The following is a 21,337-nucleotide window of genomic DNA, read 5'->3' as shown; positions in this document are numbered from 1 at the left end:
TTTGAGTTTTTACTCAATATTTGTGCATATTGCTCAATCTACTTTCCTGTGAACTTTGAGCTGCAGATACTTGGTGAAATAGTTTGGAATACATCCACTGATGTGGGTAATTCGTAAATTTGATTCATGCTGTATTGCATAAGCATCTCTTGTGTTTTTTCTGAAATCTCCAGAGTATCTGTAGATTTATGTGGAGTGTCCGCACTTTTGCGGAGACTCTAGAAAAATCTGCAGACTGTCCGCATATTGCTAATCGGCTGCATTTAGTTTATAAAATTTTCAGGATACGCCTAATCACCCCTCTCTAGGTGATATCGTTTTCCTTTCAGGGACTCATTTACATTTGGTATCAAAAGCATGCAGTAAAAAAACTCTTGTATGGGTTGATCAAGGGAGATAGTGACAATGAAGAAAGTGGGAGCCACAACAAAAGGGCTACTAACATGTTTGTCCAGAATATATGTTAGTAGGTCTCATTAATGCAATACATCAAGAAGTCATCGCAGTCGAGATAAAGTTTGATTGAAGTGGAAAAGTCCTAAGAAGATTTGCCTCACCTAATGGTTCGGTACACAGGAGTTTGCATTCACCGGAGCATTGTGTCCAAAGACTAATAGTCTCACCGGATAGTCTGGTGAATAGGATATGAGACCACGAGATTATTTCTGATAAATGGGGAGAAGGTTGAGGACCTCACCGTATATTCTGGTGATCTGCACTGGGTAACACTAGAGTATTTTCTTGTAGAGAAAAATGCAAGTGCAAAAGACTAAAGGTCAACCAACCAGATAGTCCGATGCTTGATTTATGCACACTGGATTATAGTACCGGGACATTTCTTTCAGAGATAACTGCAAGTGTTGAAGAATGAAGAACAACCCACCGGAAGGTCCGATGCTCTGAAAATGAATGCATCGAATCATTTTACACAGAGACACTGCAAATGCTCTGATGACTCAAGATAACTCATCGTAAGGTCTAGTGATAGATTTGAAGGTACACCGGAGTGTTCGGTGTTCACATAGGTATTAGATGGAGTTCTAATGGGTAGTTTCTGAAGATGTATTTACTGGATGATCCGGTGTTAGTACTATTGTTCTCACCGGATCATCCAGTGTTAACAGTTATTTTAGCTATTGAGAAAATAGCTAGTTGGTGGGTTTGATGCTATAAATATCTCTCCACTCAATCATTTGAATGTGGCATGCTACCGAAGTTTAGAGGAAGTTTATACATACTTGAGAAGACATCCAAACCAACAAAATACTTAAAGTGATCATCCAAAGCGATTAAGCATAAGATTAGAGTGTTTAGTGTTGATAAGCCTAGAGTGAGTTGTAGCTAAGTGTTGTAACTTGAAGAATGGATCAAATAATGATCCTAACTTGTACCAAGAGGTACGTTTGCACCTTAGAGTCTTGGTGACTCGATGACAAGTTTGTTGACCTCTTGACTTGGTGTGGAGCGATGAAAAGACACATGTACGGAGACACGGAGACCCTTGCCTTGGTGGTTTAAACTTCGAAGTGATCATAACGTAAGTGATCGGAAAAGAGGTTAGTGGTGAGATCTTGCCTTGGTGGTTTTGTGGCTAATTCTGTTTGAGATCTTGCTTTGGTAGCTTGGTGACTCAAGAGTCATGATCAGGTGCCGATTGAGAGTATATCTTTAGTGGAGTTCCAATATAGACTAAGAGTGGCATTCATGTTATTGATATCATGGGATAAAAATCTCTTGTATCGAGTTTGTCTCTTTACCTTATTTATATCTTTGCATTTACATACTTGTAATTTACCTTGCTAGAGTAGGTTACAATTCTCTTGAGCGGTAGAGTAGACAAACTAGATAAACCTAGATTACATTCAGATAGAAATTAAGATTTGTTTATCTTATGATTTTTTTAAAAAACATTAGTTTCTAAATATCCTAATTCATTTATTCTTAAAACGACACTGTTCCTCACATTAGTGAACTTAGCTAACCTATGTTCTCCGACCCTACATGGTAGCCATGTCAGGTTGGGTAGCCATGACAATAAAGTGGAGGAAAAGAAGCTGTAGTGGGCAAGAGAAAGAGTAATTACATTCCATTTTCTTTTCTTTTTTATATTGTTATTCTATTTTCTTTTTTTAAATATTTTGTTTTCACAACCGTTACATGACCCTAGCCGAGAAAAGAAAACATTTCAGTGGAATAACCACTTCGGCATGTATAAAGAAAGAAGCTACGAGATATTATACCTAAATTTAACATCGTTGACAGAAATACGTGGCTAGTCGAGCCAAAGATGATAGAAAATGCTGAATGAATTTAGTAGAAAATATTTTATCGATGAGCGCTAAATTTCATAATTGAGGCGTTAAGAAATGTCCATCGTACCTGCGTGGCAAACTTTCAATAAAAATGCGGTAAAATAATTAAAATTAGGTGAAAAACGTAGATAAACACGTTACACGTGCCTGCAGCATATTTTAGCCCCGATTTCAAAATTTGGAAATGGCAGCTTCCACTGCAAGTTGGCAGCAGGTACCTCACGCCAAGCACACAACCCTGACAAAACCCATCCAAGAAAAAAAGGAAAAAAAGAGCCCCGCGCCTCCCTCTAATCTCCCAAAACCCTACTCCGTCGGCGGCGATGGCGAAGTCGGCGGCGGCGGAAGCAGCGCCGCCGGAGACGGTGGGGCAGGCGGTGGTTCCCCTCGTCAACAGCTTGCAGGACATCATCGCGCGGCTGGACGGCGATGACGCCGCCGGCCTAGAGCTGCCGCAGGTGGCGGCGATCGGCGGGCAGAGCAGCGGCAAGTCGAGTGTGCTGGAGGCGCTCGTCGGCCGCGACTTCCTCCCTCGGGGCCCCGACATCTGCACGCGCCGGCCCCTCGTGCTCCAGCTCGTGCGCCACTCGGCCCTCGAGGAGTGGGGCGAATTCCTCCACGCCCCCGGCCGCCGATTCCATGACTTCGAACAGATCAAGCGCGAGATCCAGGTCAGTGCATTGTCTCTGTGGTTGCTGCAGCTTCGCCTTTTTGCTGCATTTAGGCGATGTGTATGGTGTATTGCTTGAGGCTCGAGAGATCTATTTAGCCGAGAAAGGGTTGTTTGGGTACAATTACAGCCATTCTGAACTTGTATTTTCTATAATGTGCTGCTGGAGAATGCTGATTTGGTGCGTTAACATTAACCAGCATTAATATATGTCAATATTGTTGGTAAAAACTAACAAAACTTCATAGCACATAGTATGAAAAACTTTTGTGCACTTTCATTATTAGTTCGAAAATACCAACTCGTGCATTTGCCTATGACTGTATGGTGGAATAGATGATGACTGTGTTAAAACTTGACAGTAATTTGTTTTTCGCTTAGCACCACTTCTTAAATCATTTGAGTGTTAGTATACATTCACATTGGACTGTAGATTTGCTTAATTACTATTTACCCAGTTGCACTTGTTAGCCATTTATCTTCTCAAATGCCGAAGAGAATTGGACTTTACCATGAGTGGGTCATAGAAAATAAGAAGAATTCACCAGGCTATCCTGTATGGAGTGCTTCAGATAGTCTCTCATGTACTTGCATACCTATGACCTACCCTATGCTGCTGAGGCTTTGCAAGGTTACACACTTGGTGTTTGGTACTTAGGGAGTGTGCTTTTGCAGCTGCGTGATGTGATTGCCTGCTCATTCGATGGGAAGTATTATATAATGCGCTGAAAGTTAACTAATCTGCTGTCCGGTGCAAGCATCTAACCTGCTTAGGCCATGGCATTTTGAACGAATTGTGAATGTGCTTGGTGCCTTGGGGTTTTCCCCATTGCTACATTACCGTTACCCCGTTGATAGTGCGTTTTGCAATTGGCTTTCAAGTAAGGACGCGGCTAAATTCTAGGCATGCATGCTATAGTAGTTTAGCATGCACACCCGTATTTAGCAAAAAATTAGTCTGAACACATACATCCATTTTCCGTTTTCGGATAATTAACATCCAGTGTCCAGAGCTCATTTTTTTTTATCTCACATCATTGTGTGACAAAAACCAAGCACAATCTTGATGAAAATCCATCTATTCTTCCCTTTACACCCCTACTATATAAGCAAATTTATCAAAATATATAAGCAAAATCATATGATCCGGAAAGCAAAAATAGAACCCTGTGAAGGTAAATCATACCGATGTGTTCCATATTTTCAAGCAAAAAAATCAGAATAATTTATGTGGATCAAACCAAGCAAATAGCAAATCTAAGAGAAACATTTCAGGTGAAATTGGAGGAGCAAACTGTTACCTATTTGCAAGCATATTCATGCAATTTGGAAAAGCAAGTTGTTGCATACATGCAAGCAATCTGGTTAATTCGCTAAGAAGTTGTGCAAATTCAGATCCGAGAGGGAAAAAATCTATACAAGTATATAAGCAAATCCATACAACCTGATAAGTAATTTATTCCATACTTATAGGCAAATTTGGTGAGAAGCATATGACCATGGGACCCAAAGTGCACTGAGGAGGAATTTTACTCTTCTTCCTCATCCCCACCAAATTCTCCTTCCAGCCCCTGTTCTCTCGCATGCCCATCCGAATGGCTTCCCCAGCAGCATGACCTTGGCTCTTGCCTGGTATGGATCTGGTCGTCGATGGCTCCACGCGCTCAGCCAAGCTGGTGGCTTGGAGCCCCATAGTGCAGACTTCATGAGCATGCCGGCACGGTAGCGTGGAAACTAATGAGCCTCCGCCCAAATGGGAGGTCAACAGCGACGCTCCTCCCCAGGACACCTCGTTTTGGAGAGGGAGGGCGCGTTGCTGGTCTCGTTGGGGCACCATTGAAGCTCACGGTGGAAAGGAGTGGAAGAGAGGCGGAATGATTTGGGGATAAAGCGGATGGGTCACGAGGTTGAGCAATGACGTGGCAACAATCGTGGAGGAAAAACACGTGCGCACTACATCGAAAGTTGAAACTTCCACGGGGTGGTGCATAGCAATGGATCCATGTCCAACAGCAGAACACGCGTGCAGACGAGAATGCACCGGCACTCACGTATGAGAACTAGTCTATACCTTCAAGTAATGAGTATTAGTAGTATATACATAATTGGGTCACAACTCATAGATTACTAGTGGCCAGTGGAGACTAGCACATACCAAAATACAAGTTCAGTTGTTTGTTCTTCTAGCCTTACATGTTCCAATTCAGCTAAGGAAGGCGGAACAAATGAATCTTCCCCAATAATTGATTGATCTCTTTTGCTTTTGAAAAATAAATGGATAATTTTTCACAAACCATTACTACTTAATTTAGAAATTACAATGTAGCCAATTAACCATGAAACAAGCAAAATTATATCTACTAAGAAGTTAGGGCAATGGACTAGGGAACACTAGGGTCGACAAGGCGTGCAATCGCGGAGACTAGAGGACGTGATCTCCGGTCCCTGTTGCCGATGCACCACTACTCCTCTCCTAGCTTCGGCCTCCGTAGTCCGTGGCTCCGTGCGTACTGCATAGCACTTTTGATCAATTGTATTAGTGGCCTGGTGGGCTTGCTACTTTCTAGTTGCAGTGGGCTACGCACTTGGTTTCGGCGTTGTGCTGGTCAGCTAGTACTCCTAGTGGTCTAGTGAGGCTTGGGTATGCCTGGCTCCTCAAAATTTTGTTTCGAGGAAGGGTCCGGAGCACAGTTTCGCCCTATGTAGCACCGATACGATACGTGGATATGGCATTTTTCTAAAAAACCCGATACACGAATATGTTTTACTATTTTTTTTAAAATAATTAATATGGTGCATAACCAGCAAGCCACCAAGAGTACTAGAGCAGTAGAGTACCAAACATGTACTAGAGCAGGAGCAACAAGAGTAACAGAGGCAAAGAGAACACAAGTAGCAAAGTAACAGAGGCGCACACAAGTAGCAGATGAGCAGATCAGAGGCTGCATATATATGCTAATAATAGCAGGAACAAATTAGCTTGTTCTTGAGCACTTGAGGTTGCACCACCACCACTACTAGAAGTTGCCATCTGAATTTAAAGAGAAAAATTGAGTATAATGTATTCATCATAGCAAATTCACTACCAAAACAAGGTTCTAGTTTGATGTATGAACTGTCAAAAGGTGGTGACTTCCAATACAATGCAACATCATTATGGTTATAGTGATCAGCTCATGATGCTTAAACAGCACGCCATATGCCTCCACCACAATGGCCACCCAACAGGCAATACCTAGCTAAGGAAGCAACCTTTTCCTTAAACTCTAATTACTTGCATGGCAACATCCACTAATCTAGCTTAAACCTGAGACGTATTGTACTACTACAAGTACTAACTACCCTACAAATTGCCGGCTGTTGCAAATCGAGAGGGGAAAAAGGGGAAAGAGGAACCCTACACATCGAACCGACCAATCGGGAGGGGAAAAGGGGAAAGGGGAGAACTTACCGTCGGGCGCCGGCTGCAGGAGGAGGAGGTGCTCACCGTCCATGACGTCAGCTCGTCGCTGTAGGTCAGGCGGCGGTGCTGCCTCGCTGGCCTGGTGGAGATCCTCGCCCGCTCACCGTTCGCCACTGGCAGGTGGTTGCCGGTTGCGGTCGGTCGTCAGCATGTTGCCTCTGCTAGATGTAGTCGCTGTCGAGACAAAGAGGTCAAGAGGCGACTGGATTCACGAGCGGACGAGCCATCACGTGGGCATCGATCGAATTAGGTCACGGAGGGATGCCATCTTGGGCCGGATTCATGAGCCTTCGTGGGCCGAGCCGTATCGCCCAAGTATCCAGGCCGTATCGCTCATATATTCGAATTTTGTTTTTTACCTCGATACTCCCCGGATACGTATCGGGGCCGTATCCGAGCCGTATTCGTATCTAATGCCATGTCGGATACGGATACAACCATTCCTGCACGTATACGTGTTTCCCAGGTTTTGCCTCTACTGGACTCTGTCCCTGTTTTCAAAGTCTTTGTGTAATTGAACAGAAGCCTATGAATTTAGGTTTTTTGTTTGCCATTTTTCTATCAATGTAGATACGCAATAAACCATAGTCACCAGAAACAGGGTTGACCTCGCGTTTCGCGACCCTGGGACACCGTCCCGAATTGAGGGTCGGGGACGGACGTGGTCGACGTCCCCATTCCAGCAGGGTCACCGCCCCTTTGCCATCTCCGCTGTTGCCGTCGCTTGCCATCTCCACTGGTAGACGAGGCAGAGACGCAAGAGTAGAGGACGGGGAGATGAAGGTGGTGTCGGAGACGAGCACGCCGTGGTAGTAAAGTTCATAGTATCTGGCAAAACCGAGGGGTAAGGAGAGAACAGGATGACACGGGCTATCCATTTTGCTATTCATTGATGAGAGATGGTGGCTGGTGGCGAGGGATTTAAGGTGGCGGCGACCGGCAAAGCTCCTTTGTGGAAGACAACGATGGGGAACAGAAGGATGGCGGCTGCCTCGCCTGCCTGCGTGGGTGTGTGCGGAAGTAGTCTGTTAGGGTTTAATAAGGAGGTGGGCTAGATGGGCTGCTGGACTGTTGGAGCAGTAAAGGTTTAATAAGGATGTGGGCTAGATGGGCCATCAAATGTTAGCTCACCTCATCCATTATTCCTTCTATTTTCCTTTTCTTTTTTAGCCTTGATGTATCTAGTTGATAATGGGCTTTAGTTGAAACGTGACTACTATATTTAGTAAAAACAGGTCATCGACCCAGCTGTTGACCTGGGGTCATGTCCCACGTCCCAGATAAACGTCCCGAAGAGGTATACCCCTGTCGCACCGCAATTTTGTCAGAGTTTGTCCCGCGTCCCTTGACCCGATCGTCGCTGAGTTCTGGTGACTATGCAATAAACAGTTAAATTCTTAACATTTCGCTTTGTTCCTTCTGTTTTATTTATTCTACTCTTACAGTTACAAGACACTCCTATTCAATTCTTATGGGGCACTGTGAATTTATTTGTTTATCTTATTCTAATCTTTCCATTAGTACCACCTGTGAAACAATTTTTGAAAGACTTTTCTTGTATGCCTTCATAAGTTCTCACAATATGAAAGGAATTGATTGTTTTCAGTTAGAAACGGACAAAGAAGCTGGAGACAACAAAGGGGTTTCGGAGAAACAAATTCGGCTGAAAATCTTTTCACCAAATGTCCTAGACATCACCTTGGTTGACCTCCCTGGAATAACAAGGGTGCCAGTTGGAGACCAGCCTAGTGATATTGAGTCAAGAATAAGAACAATGATCATGCAGTACATTAAGCATCCAAGTTGTATTATCTTGGGTGTCTCTCCAGCAAATGCAGATTTAGCTAATTCTGATGCGCTCCAACTGGCAAGGCTTGCTGATCCTGATGGTACTTAAGAAACTCAAATAATGCATTTGATTACTAGTTCCTTTGTAGTGGACAGTTAGTTAAGTGTAAACCTATAACATCTTGCTGTTTAAGTGGCAGGGTCTCGTACAATTGGTGTTATCACCAAGGTATTAATGTACTGTACACTGCTAATAATGTCTAGTCCTTTGATTCTTTTATGATCACTTTGATAGCTGTTTCAATGTCTTTAGTTAGATATCATGGACAGGGGCACTGATGCTCGTAATTTTTTACTGGGAAATGTGATCCCACTCAAGCTTGGTTATGTAGGCGTCATAAATCGCAGCCAAGAGGTATTTTATCAGCCAAACCACAGGCCTTGATATATTTGATTGTTAATTTGATTTTCCCCCTCTGTAGTTAGTTCTATAGCCTGCCTACCCCAACTTGGGGACAAAAGGCATTTTTGTTGTTGTTGTAGTTAGTTCTATAGCCTCTCAAATAATGCTATATTTATGTCTGCAATCACAAGGGAAACAATATGTGGAAATGATAAATTGATAATAAAACCCATGCAATTTCTATTGAAATAATTCAGTTTCAAACTATCTTGATTTTGTGTATATTGGAAGCCAACTCTGATCTTATATTACCAACAAATTAAATTTCTGATATTGGCAATATTGGTTATACGCTATAACATCGTGTTCTGGTTATGACCATGATCTTAGAAGCAGGGGTTTGGTACCTACTTAGCTATTATGAGTTCTTGCAGCTACTTTTCTAAACTTTATGTTCTTACTTCTAACTAGCTGATTACAACAGGATATCAACTTTAACCGAAGTGTCAAAGATGCACTTGCTTTTGAGGAGAAGTTCTTCTCATCTCTACCTGTATGCCAAGAACTTATGAATTTTGTCTGTGCAACTTTTTCTATTGTGGATAGATTTTTTTTTCTTAAAGAATATCCGTGCTATTAACAGGCTTATAATGGTCTTGCACATTGTTGTGGTGTTCCTCAGTTGGCCAAGAAGCTAAATACGGTATTGCTATTAAATATCTAATTGTTATAGTTTGCCTTTGTATACCATGTTGTTGGCCTCCCTGGATTTTATCTGTCAAAATCCTGAACAAACATTGAGACACTTGGGTTTCCAGGAGACTCTAATCCGATATAGAAGTAGTTAGTTGCAATTAGTGCAGGATAATAACTCAAAGAAATATTTTCATGCTTAAATGAAACTTCCAAAGCTGTATGACCAAACACAGTAAAAATTCGCCCTATAAATAAAACTCTTGAAGCGTAGATTAGAATGCTGATTATCACATAACAATTACTTATTTTATTACGATGCTTGATTTTTTACTTCACGATTTCAAAGTCTTGAGACTGCAACATTTGCCCTTATGTGGTTATGCAGTGTATGCAGGCACCTTTGTTTATCCATTGATATTGTTTGTGATGTTTCCACAAATAATGTAGTATATTTTCTAATGATATTTTATATGATTACGTCCGATCATGGTCCCTTTTGCAGATTCTACTAAAGCACATCACAGATATGCTTCCAGGCTTGAAAACTCGCATCAATGCTCAGTTGGTAGCAGTTGCGAAGGAACATGCTGCCTATGGTGATACTGTAGAATCAACGGTAATTACATTTATAGATACCTCCATACTTGTAAAGTTGTAATACCCTGCCTCATGATGGGTTGCCATGGAGCACCAGAGATGTATTTGTTAGGAATAGCAACTTGTATTCAATGATAGCATATGAGGGCAATATATAGAGTACATGAGGGAAACCTTAGACTAAGAGATTGCCATAATACCTTTGACTATTATACCTTTAATAACCTCCTAAAATGCAAGGCGTATGTAATAGTGTTACATGTGAAAGATGTGACACTAAGTAATAAACTTAGACTACTACATCCAAAAACTGTCTCTTCAAAACCATCGTAGAGTGGAGCCTTGGTAATCCTGTCGAATCAAGCCGAAGAAGTGCAAAGCGAAGCATATGAGTAGTGTCATGATGATGACAACAAAAGAATGCACTTGGTCAAGAATCGCAACAAAGTGATGACAAGTAGCAAGATGAGAAACGAAAATTACCACTAAACCTACGAAAAGACCAAGATAACACAATAATGCCCTAGATCAAGAATTGCAAACACATCAATGACAAGTAGAGAGTCATCAAATGAAGTTGTTACTAAAGCTACGGAATGATCTAGATGGATAAGTTGCATCAATAACAACTGGAAAGAAATCGACTAATGGACGAAGGAATATGTGGACTCGCACGACATAGATGAGCTCAAAGAGGCTGAGACTTGGATGTGGACGTAGCGGAATTGCAAAGACTTTAATATGAGACTAAATATACTAGGACCAACGCAAAGCCATCAGGAGATAGGCTAGCATGAACATCAGCTGAAGACGAAGGCTAAAGCTAGACGCAAGAAGACCTAACAAAAGGACTCGTAGTACCAAATCACGACCTATCACAACAGCAGCATAGCCTAGCGACTAAGACAACAGTAGTGGCAGCAAAGCAAAAGCTAGCAAGCAACAACTTGTAGCACACCAGCAAGACTAAGCCCAAGCACCAGAAGCCCATGAAGTAGCCCATCAAGGAATGCAACCCACAAAGATGAAGCCCAAAGCAAATCCACCACCAACCCATAAAAGGGCAGCAGAGCAGCAACATCCGATCAGGTTGGTCAGCCAGCCACTCGTCAGCTGCGCAACAACTCTCTAAGACTAGCAGGAATCCGGCCAAGCGGAGCGGCCGAAGTGATAAGTAGGGAGGCCACCAACAGACGGAAACATCGTGGGCGAGACCAATGACTCCAAGGTGGCCATGGACAAGCACACCCCCACGCCCACCGCCGAGGCGAGCGGCGGCGGCGGCGGCTTTTGCCGTGGAGCAAGTGGGCGGCGGACATCCATGACCCGCACTAGGCGGCCCGCATCGGGCAAGTGGGCGGTGGATCCAGTCTGGCGACGGTGTGAGAGCATGGTGCGGCGCATGTGTCAGCCTCCGATCCTGCACCTACGACTAGCAAATCCATGGTTGAGGCGAGCGGGGACGGTGCATGCGGGAGGACGTGAGTCTGGGTCGGATCCTCGACCGGTAGGGGGAGCTGGCGGCAAGACGAGCTAGGGGTGGCCCTGATAGAATCGGTGGCCAGAGGGGGGACACAGGGCGGAGCCAACGTCGGGCCCACCCGATGATGATGTAGACGGGGGAGCCGACAGTAGGGAAGCTGGTGGCGGGGATGACCCCGTGAGGGCGGCCACTGTAGATCCAATCAGGATTGGGCCGGATGAGAGAGCTGGTGGGGAGAGAGAGAGAGCCGGCGGTGGAATAGATCAGGACGAGTTGTAGCGTCCAAAAAAGGAAAACCTAGCTGTGATGCCATGTTAGGAATAGCAATTTGTATTCAATGATAGCTCATGGGGGCAATAGAGTACATGCGGAAAACCCTAGACTAGGAGATTACCATAATACCCCTGACTATTATACCCTTAACAGTATTAATTGTATATACCTTTGCAGTTTGCTAGATGCCTTGACAAGAGAATTACTTATTACGAATATCATATGCCTTGTTCTGTCAAACCACTTCTTATGGGTCCCTATGCGTATTTTCTTTCATTGCATGCTCTTTCTTGGTCTTCTATTTTATTTCATGCACATGTTGGTTTGTGTTTTACTCCTTTAGTTACTTGAGTAAATTTCACAAAACTACACATGCTAGAAACAATCACACAATTTCACCTTTTTGAAATACTGTTTTTCACCTCTTAATACAATGACACATAGTTCTCCTGCGTGTTCGAGAAAAAAAAAACAATTTCACCTTTTCTACAACATTTGAAGTAACTACACTACATTTGGTGTTGCCCTCTTGACATCAACTGACCGCTTGGTTCGATAGGGAAGACTCACACTGATATCCTTGGTCATTCCACATTGTTTGCCTTGTCACTCAGGTCATACCACATAGGGTGGCGAGGCAAGCCATGTGGAGTGACGGTGGCCTAGCATGACCCAAGTTACATGGCAAGCCATGTGCAGTGACCTAAAGTGAGTAGATTCACATGAGTCTTCTAAGTGGATTTGGCAGTCATATAAGATTGCATATAGCATAAGGACCTTAAAAGTATAGTTTTGCGATAAAGTCAATTAGTGTATTTTCTTGAAATGGTTTTATGATAGTTTTCACCACATTTGTGTAGTTTTATGAAATTTGCTCTAGTACATTATTACCCTTTTAATCTTGGCTTTTGATCTTGATGGATGCAGGCTGGTCAAGGAATCAGACTGTAGAATATATTGAGAAAATATTGTGAAGGTGAAAAAGAATAATTTGTTCTGCCTTCATAAGAACCTGAATTACAACATTTTGTTTTGTTTGCCCTCTTTTCTTTGGAATTAGAAATACAGGTTTCTATTATAATGATGTAATGTTCCACTGCCTGCAACGAACATTTGTAGTCCCATTCAATATTTAAAGAATTTTAAAAATACAACTTGAAGTTATCCATATTTTTTTCTAACCAGGAATCATTTGCTTGTTGTTCTTCTCATTGTGTATCTCTTTATATTACATGACATTGAAATTTGAGGTACTTGCTTATTTTGTAAGGTCGTTGCTCATGCAACATGATGTCTTCTTTCTATCTGCCAGTTTAAATTTTATCAAAGCTATATTATTCTAACATTTTATCGTTTTTCCTGTTTTCAGCTTTTTCTTCAATGGTGGAGGGAAAAAATAGAGTGTCAACAGATAAACTTTCTGGTGGAGCTAGGATTCACTACATTTTTCAGTCAATATTTGTCAAGACTCTGGAGGTTTGCAAAAGCAACAATTTTAAATATTTAGCTAGCAGACATATCTCAGTGTGAGAATTACTCACTAATCACTATGTAAGAGCATGAGGATGTGAATTCTAAAAAGATGGGTGGGAAATTGCCATTGAAGCAATATAATTTCACATAAAATTATGAGTAAAACAAAATCACAGTGGATGACAATTTTTTTCCTTTCTTATTTTAGTTTCTGACGTAATTTTTCTTTTTCTATTTCCATGTAGATCAAGTTAGGGTTTTAAGTTTTATATGAGCAACAAAATGTTTATGAGATGTGCCCCTTTAGATACCAGCTGTGGCTGGTGAGAGTTTTCGTGAAGTCCTGCCACAAAACAATTCTCAATAAGATGCATCATGTATCAATTATGCTGCAGGCAAAGAGCAGTTATGCTTTGGTCATAGTAGCTTTTGGCTGCTAAGTCTGACTTTGGACCTCCCCTTATCAACATGCTCCGGGATAACAATGTTGTGCACTGTTTCATAGAATAATACCTTCTGCTAAGTCTAATTTCTAGGTGGTCAATATCACACTTCTTTTCAGCTTTCACATTATTTTATATATGTTGCTGTGTGGCATCACAAACTACTTCACACTTAGTTTGGATAGCTGGGGATATCCCTTTGGATGGGTTGGAAAAAATGAACTTTTTTCCTATCAATCCGAATGGGTTGTATCTGATCTCTATTGACATTGCTGAGTGGCATCACAAACTATTTAATGCTTTGTTTGGATTGCTGGGGATATCCCATTGGATAGGTTGGAAAAAAACAACCTTTTACCTATCAATTCGAATGGATAGGATCTGATCTCTGTCCATCCAACAAACCCTTTTGCATTTCCAACATTTCTTTATCAAGAATACACATAATCATTGTTTTCAACTGCCTTATCTGGTAGTTCACTAGTTCACAGCTCTTAATTACTTACTCATACCGGCAGGAAATCGACCCTTGCAAGAGTATTACTGATGAAGATATCCGCACAGCCATCCAGAATTCTGGCGGTCCAAAGGGTGCTATGTTTCTGCCAGAGGTTTGTGTTTATCTGGATTAGGCAATCCTTTCTTGTGAACTTTGGTTTCTAATTCATGTTCTTTTTACCTAACTCCTTGGCATGCTCAGAACAATGAGTTTTTCTATTGAGTTTTAGGTGCCATTTGAGATCCTTGTGCGAAAGCAGATATGTCGTCTGCTCGATCCAAGTCTTCAGTGTGCACAATTTATCTATGACGAGTTAATCAAAGTATGTGCTCCTATCTCTGTTATATGCGTATCTCCTATGAACCTTTAATTAAACTATTTAAATATCCTATAATTGATGCAGATTAGCCATGGTTGCTTAACTAGTGAGCTTCAGAAATTTCCAATTCTTAAAAAACGGATAGGCGAAGTAGTTAACAATTTTTTGAGAGATGGTCTTCGACCTGCGGAGACAATGATAACCCATATTATTGAAATGGAGGCAAGTGTTTACTTTCCTCAGTTCTGATCTTCCAGTAGTAGGCTACGATTAATTGCTCCCACAACGAAATTTATTTGTCTGTGTTTTTTCCTCTCTTAATTGTATTCTTCCAGCAGAAGGTAATCATTACCATTGGATTACTTTCACATAGAAAATTATTTTGCATCAAACATTATTTTATTGTACACTATTGGATATCCATATCCTTTTCAAAATAGTTAGGAGTAGATGCTTTTATTACCATTTTTGCTTTAACCGTGTTGAATCTCAGAGAATTGTGTTCTTTTCTTATAGTTGTTTGAAGATCTTCATTTGCCACTTCCATGAAATAATTAAGTTTTTACGAGCCCATAATCTGTCATGTGCACGGTTATACCTCCATCTCAATGCTGTTTAATCTTCCCATGTCTTGTACTGGTACCAGTTGTGCTAGTTCCTAGTTAGATGTTCGATTAGCTTCCTATTCCAATGGTGAGCATATATTTCTTTTTTGTATTGAATTTCAGGGATGGCTACTTGCTAGTGAAATTGCATATACATACTAATGTGTCACCCGTTGGTTAACTTGCACTTGTGCATGTACCGACATGGCGACATTATATCTGTACCTTTTTTGTTTAATTTCTTATGTTTAGTGAGTAGTGACAAGTCTTGTACTCCTGTTACAGATGGATTATATAAATACTTCGCATCCAAGTTTTCTTGGAGGCAGCAAAGTTGTTGAGCTTGCTAAGCATGAAGTTCTACCTTCCAAAACATCAGCTTCACTATCGGGTCTTAAGGTACTTCCTTTCCACCTCAGATTTTGTAATACTGCATCTAATCACTAAAGAGAATAAAGGGAAAATCTAATGGGGTTGAATGCTGGTCCTGGGCATCTACCTTTGCATCAAATTTCTTGCACTTTACCTAGTTTATTTCTTCTGTATCTGAAATACTGAATGCTTTCTACTGATCTGCTACAAAAGTTATATTATTTAGCACGATTACTCATATTTTCCCTGCAAATTAACAATTCCATGGTTGTTATAATGCTCTGGTGTTCCGTATGAAGAAAACAATTAGCTGAAAGACATAATGGTCGATTTTTGCATGATTGCCCTGAAACCTGTTTGGATTACTGAAACAATCAACTGAAAGACATAATGGTCCTATCCGACGACCAAGCGTGAGGCTCTGTCTAGGTTGTGCACATAGGCTTTGAGTCGGGAGGGAGAAAAGGGGGGGGGGGGGGAGGGGGGATTTGCTTAATCATAACTGATACGTATAGGGAGGGTTTGACGTGAACCTGAGAGACATATCTCTAATACTAGTAACCGTGCGCGTGCGTGTCGCACGAGCAATTGTATACCTACGGTTTCTAAATTATGCGGACACCTTTTGTATTCTGAGTTAACATAAATCAAGCAACCGAATATTTAATAAAACACTGCAAGCATAACGAAGGCTAGTTTAATTTAATCATGCTGCAAATCTGCATCTACTACAAGGAAAAAAACATCTAGTACAACACCAATATGTCTCACCACTCCGATACGTCTTCATACACAATATTCTTTATGCTCTTTCCCGTGGGATCTATTTCTTATTTGGCTTAGTAAGAATCCAAATCGTCTACCTTGACACACATGCAATTAATAATGTTGCGACGAATGCATACACATGAAATCAGTAATATTGCAACGGGAGTCAAAATTTTAAGCAAAATACGGTGTCGAAGTTTACGATCACATATTATATTATTTAAGCAAACTACGGTGCAGAAGTTTACGATCACCTATTACAATTGTACATAATTGAACTCATGAGAAAAAACTTATATAAAGGAGAATAAAGATGTCCAAATGGGCCGTGCAACATAGGCCGACCCGAGGCACGACACTGTTGGTACAGCCCAAGCATGGCCCGGTCCGAACGTAGATGGGCCGGGCCGGCACGGCACGAAGCCTTGGGCTGTGCCTGGGCCGAGCGTGCGGCACGGTAGGCCGGCCAAGCCCGACCCGGATACTTCGGGCCGACCTGGGCACGGCCCGGGCATGCGGCGGCCTAGGAGGCATGGCCGGGCCGGCACGGCACGGTCCACCGCGTCGGCTCGGCACGCGGCGGCCCACGGCACAGCCGGGCCAGCACGGCACGGCACGGCCCAACGCGCGGGGCACGGCCCGGCCGGCACGCGGGGGCACGCGGGGGCACGCGGGTTAATGGGTTAAACGGGCCGGGAACCCGTTAACCCGATATTTTTGAATTTTATAGCCATTTTGTGACCGTTTGAGCTCCAAAAAATTTGAAAAAAATTACAAAAATCATCATTTTTCACCTATAAATAGAGGAGTACCCTACCCTTCCATTCCACACTAGCAAAACCATTTTCTCTTTTGTTTCCTCCTCTCATTCTTGTCTTAAAGTTCTTGAGAATTAGCGATAATTTGGTAAAATTAGTTTGAATTGTTGCAAAAAAATCCGAGCAATTCCAAAACCGTCATCCTGCTGACCTGCTGTCTTGAAGTTGAATAAATCTTGGTGATTTTTTGCATCATTGTTTTATTACTTGATTATTTCTAACTCTAAATATTTGCAATTTTTGTAGTGTCATTCGACATTGATCATAAATGCCGGTGATCATGATACATCCATAGATCATGATTTTTTTCTCGAAGAACTCATAGGGGACTACGACCCTTTTGATACCAGTGCTGCAGGTGATGATGGATCCGACGGTGAACCTCCGGTTGGTTCACATGCAGGTGATGTAGCAGCACTTCCATCATCAGGCTCTACAAGTGCGTACACATTAGCAAGGACCGAGTCTAAAAGATCAAGAGCCGGTACTTCTGAAGTTTAGCAAGACTTTGAAAAGTTCTACAAATAGGAAAATAGGGTAAGTGTCAGGTATGCTAGGTGTTATATTTGCAAACATGAATTATCTGCAAAACCCTCGGGTGGAACGAGGCACTTGAAGAGGCACGCCACAAGTTGCAAGCGAAAGAGTGGAGCAGCCATGAAGCAGACGGTGTTGCAGTACAACCCCGACGGCTCTGTTCGTCATTGGGAGTACGACTCTGCTAATGCTCGAAAAGAGCTATGTTGCTTCATTACAAGAGTGGATCATCACTCAATATCGGTGAGTCTGCTGCATTTGAAGATTACATTAAACAAGCTCATAATCCTAGGTTCACGCATGTTTCTAGACAGACAACTAGTAGGGATATGGTAAAATACTACAATGCGTGTCGTAGCAAGCTTAAAAAATGTTGCAAACATATACATTTTCAGTTGCTTTGACCTCGGACATATGGGCAGGTACGGCTAGATAGGATTATCTTGGTGTTGTTGCCCATTTTGTTAATAATGATTGGAAATTAGAAAAGAGAATAATAAGTTTCAGGTTGATTGACAACGCACATATCGGTGAAAATATTGCTAAAAAAATATCTCAAGTAATTGAAGACTTTGGTCAGACAAATAAAATATTTTCTATCGCTTTAGATAATACCGGTGTAAACTCTAAAGCCTTGGATATTCTTACTCCGTTGCTTAGTATATATGCTGAATCTTTCTTGTTACATCAACGATGTGCTTGTCATATTGTGAATCTTATAGTAAAATCCGGTTTGAAGATGTTGTCGTAATATTTAGACGATTTTCGTACTGCAATATCTTTTGTAAACTCCTCTAATCAACGAATTGCAGCATATAAACAGTATTGTGTTGCAATGGGTGTGCGTCCATGTAAGTTTGCTATGGACATGCTGATAAGATGGAACTCTACTTTCTTCACGCTTAAAAATATTATACCATATAAAAGCACATTTAGTGTGTTTATTCATACACATTACCATCAGCATGGGGTCAAGCTTTACTCATGGAAGCGCATTGGTATGTCGCCGAAAAGATACTAGAGTTTCTTGAATTTTTTATGATTCAACTGTAAGTTTATCAGGAGTTTATTATCCAACATCTTGTTTAGTAGTGCATAATATTGTTGAAATTGCTACTCATTTAAACAACTATGAAAATGACAATTTTCTAAGAGATTGTGTAGTTCCTATGAAATCTAAATTCTTAAAATATTGGAAAAAATTCTTTTGTTGTACGTCTTTTTCTTTATTTTAGATACTAGAGCTAAAATTGCAGCTTTCTGTAGAGTTCTCGAAATTCTAGGTGATGCTCTTGGCCACGATTATTCTAATTATTATACTAATGTTCGTTCTAAGTTATTCGAAGTTTATAATAAATATGAAACAAAGTATGGCGGAGTTCGTCTGCAACGACCTCCACTAGCACCTACAACAAATAAGAAGACAACGTGGGGGAAAATATTTGGTGTAGTTTTTTCATCAAGAAGTTCAGACTCTTCGTCTCAATCGTCTACGAGCACCGGAATTCCAACATCCGGAGGGAAGCTAACTACCTTCATCGACAGTGACGTTATCAGCCATGAACAAGAAAACTTCAACATACTGCAATGGTGGCATGAGCACAAGACGAATTATCCAGTGGTTTCACTGTTAGCGCGAGATTTGTTAACGGTTACTGTATCTACAGTTTCTTCTGAGGCCGCCTTTAGTCTTACTTGAAGGATAGTCGAAGAGAGAATAACAAATCTGTCAAGTGAGATGGTTGAAATACTCACCATAGTAAAAAAGATTGGGAACAAGCTGAAGCATGAATGCAACACACTGTAGAAAACACTGAGCTTGAAGAATCATTCCAAAATTTGTATCTAGATGCTGACGAGAACGTGTAATTTTAAATTTTCTGAGCTAGGTTGTACTCTTTTTTCATTTGCTTGAAAGGTTTTTAATGAGACAACATATCGATAAAGCTCATTTTTAGAATTCATTATTTGTCTATACTCCCTATTATTTCTAAGTTTTTTTATTTTATTCATGTTTTTCTTTATTTTTTTTTCAAAACGATCCCACAACCCCACCTCCACCCACCTCTCGTCTTGGCCTATAAATACCATCTCAAACTCTATGTGATCTCATCGGTCATCCATCTCTTTTTCTAGTTGCTAGCCAAGTAGCTACTTCACATCAAGAAATCAATTCTATATTTCAATTCATGGATCAAGACGCCGAGAACTCGCTTGTATGGTCATGGGTGTGGCAACATTTTGAAAAGGTCTTTAGAGAAATTAACGGGGAACAAGTAAGATTTGCTAAGTGTAATATATGCAGCAATGAATTAGGTGCCAGATCTAAAAATGGAACGGGACACTTGAGGAAGCATATTAAATGTTGCAAGCAAAATTCTGTGGTTTCTAATGAAACCATGTAATTTTCGGAGCATAATCATATATTGTACTCTTTTTTCCTTCTGATAGAAGATTTTTAACGAGGCAACCAATCAATAAAGCTCTTATTTATTTATTTTCTATAATATTTTTGATTTTTTGGAATTTTTTAGCTATTATTTTTGACTTTTCCTATTTTCGGAGTGTTAGCGGGCCAAGCGTGTCTCCATCGTGCCGGCCGGGCCCGTTGTGCCTCCACCGTGCTGACCTGGCCCGTCGTGCCTCCACCGTATCGGTCGGGCCCGTCGTGCCGAATGGGCCCGTCGTGCCTCCACCGTGCCGGCCGGGCCCGTCGTGTCGAACGGGCCCGTCATGCTGGCCGGGCCCGTCGTGCTGACCTTGCCGTGGGCCGGCCCGCACGGCGCGGTGAAAGCTGGGCCGTGCCGTGGGCCAACGACTCGGCACGCGGGCCGACACGGCACAGCCCGTTACAGTAAACGGGCCTATTGGGCCATGCCGTTTTGGGGTTGTGCCGAGTTGGGCTCGTGCTGGGCCGGCCCGAGTGGCCCATTTGGTCATCTCTGAAGGAGAAAAATGAACGGTACAATAGTCATGAGCAAAAATAATAGCACAACTAATCTTTCATTCCGAATCAGAGATGACCAAATGGGCCACTCGAGCCGGCCCGCACGGGCCCAGCTCAGCACGGCCCGGCTACAGCACGACCCGATAGGCTCGACTACTGTAACGGGCCGTGTCGTGCCGCGCCCTCAGCCCATGGCACGGCCTATCTTCCACCGTGCCGTGCTGGGCCGGCCCACGACACGGTCGGCACGACAGGGCCCGGCGGGCACGGTGGTAGGTCGGCGGCACGGCTGGGCCGGCGGGCACGGTGGAGGCACGGTCGGGCTGGCAGCACTCCGAAAATAAAAAAATAAAAAATAATAGCTACAAAATTAAAAAAAATCAAAAATTATAGAAAATAAATAAAAAAGAGCTTTATTGATTGATTGTCTCGTTAAAAACTTTCTACTAGAAGGAAAAAAGAGTATAACCTATGACTATGCTCCGAAAATTATATGATTTCATTAGAAACTCCAGAATTTTGCTTGCAATATTTAATATGCTTCATCAAGTGTCCCGTTCCATTTGGAGATCTGGCACCTAATTCATAGCTGTATATACACTTAGCAAATCTTACCTATTTTCCGTTAATTTCTCTAAAGACCTTTTCAAAATGTTGCCACACCTATGACCATACACGTGAGTTCTTGGTGTCTTGATCCATGAATGGAAATATAGAATTGATTTCTTGAAGTGGAAAAGTGGCTAGTGTCTAGCAAGTTGAAAAAGAGAGATAAGTGGTCGATGGGATCATAGGGAGTTTGAGATGGTATTTATAGGTCAAGACGAGAGGTGGGTGGCGGGTCGTTTTCGAAAATAATAAAGAAAAATCA

The 21,337-nt window shown here is 41.9% G+C and overlaps 1 protein-coding gene across 4 annotated transcripts in view; it reads left to right on the top strand.

Moving 5' to 3' along the window:
* Window positions 1-2,516: 2,516 nt before the first annotated feature.
* LOC133888085 (dynamin-related protein 3B-like) overlaps window positions 2,517-21,337 on the top strand; it is a 28,445-nt gene continuing 9,624 nt past the window's right edge. The window contains exons 1-12 of one of the 4 annotated variants that reach the window (XR_009903708.1): window positions 2,518-2,983; window positions 8,052-8,334; window positions 8,434-8,462; window positions 8,547-8,648; window positions 9,121-9,189; window positions 9,280-9,339; window positions 9,835-9,948; window positions 13,055-13,161; window positions 14,120-14,212; window positions 14,330-14,422; window positions 15,310-15,423; window positions 17,333-17,762. Coding sequence is in view for 2 of the 4 variants with exons in the window: in XM_062328198.1 (XP_062184182.1) it covers window positions 2,636-2,983; window positions 8,052-8,334; window positions 8,434-8,462; window positions 8,547-8,648; window positions 9,121-9,189; window positions 9,280-9,339; window positions 9,835-9,948; window positions 13,055-13,161; window positions 14,120-14,212; window positions 14,330-14,417 (1,293 nt within the window). In the remaining 2 variants the exon portion in view is untranslated. Of the gene's footprint in view, window positions 2,984-8,051; window positions 8,335-8,433; window positions 8,463-8,546; window positions 8,649-9,120; window positions 9,190-9,279; window positions 9,340-9,834; window positions 9,949-12,299; window positions 12,394-12,612; window positions 12,662-13,054; window positions 13,162-14,119; window positions 14,213-14,329; window positions 14,423-14,503; window positions 14,642-15,309; window positions 15,424-17,228; window positions 17,301-17,332; window positions 17,763-21,337 lie in introns of those variants that run through there. The other 3 variants (XR_009903709.1, XM_062328198.1, XM_062328199.1) reach the window with 3 other exon arrangements.

Source organism: Phragmites australis, chromosome 13, assembly GCF_958298935.1.
Source record: "Phragmites australis chromosome 13, lpPhrAust1.1, whole genome shotgun sequence".
Classification (NCBI taxonomy): Eukaryota; Viridiplantae; Streptophyta; class Magnoliopsida; order Poales; family Poaceae; genus Phragmites; species Phragmites australis.
This window is presented reverse-complemented; position numbering and strand designations above follow the sequence as displayed.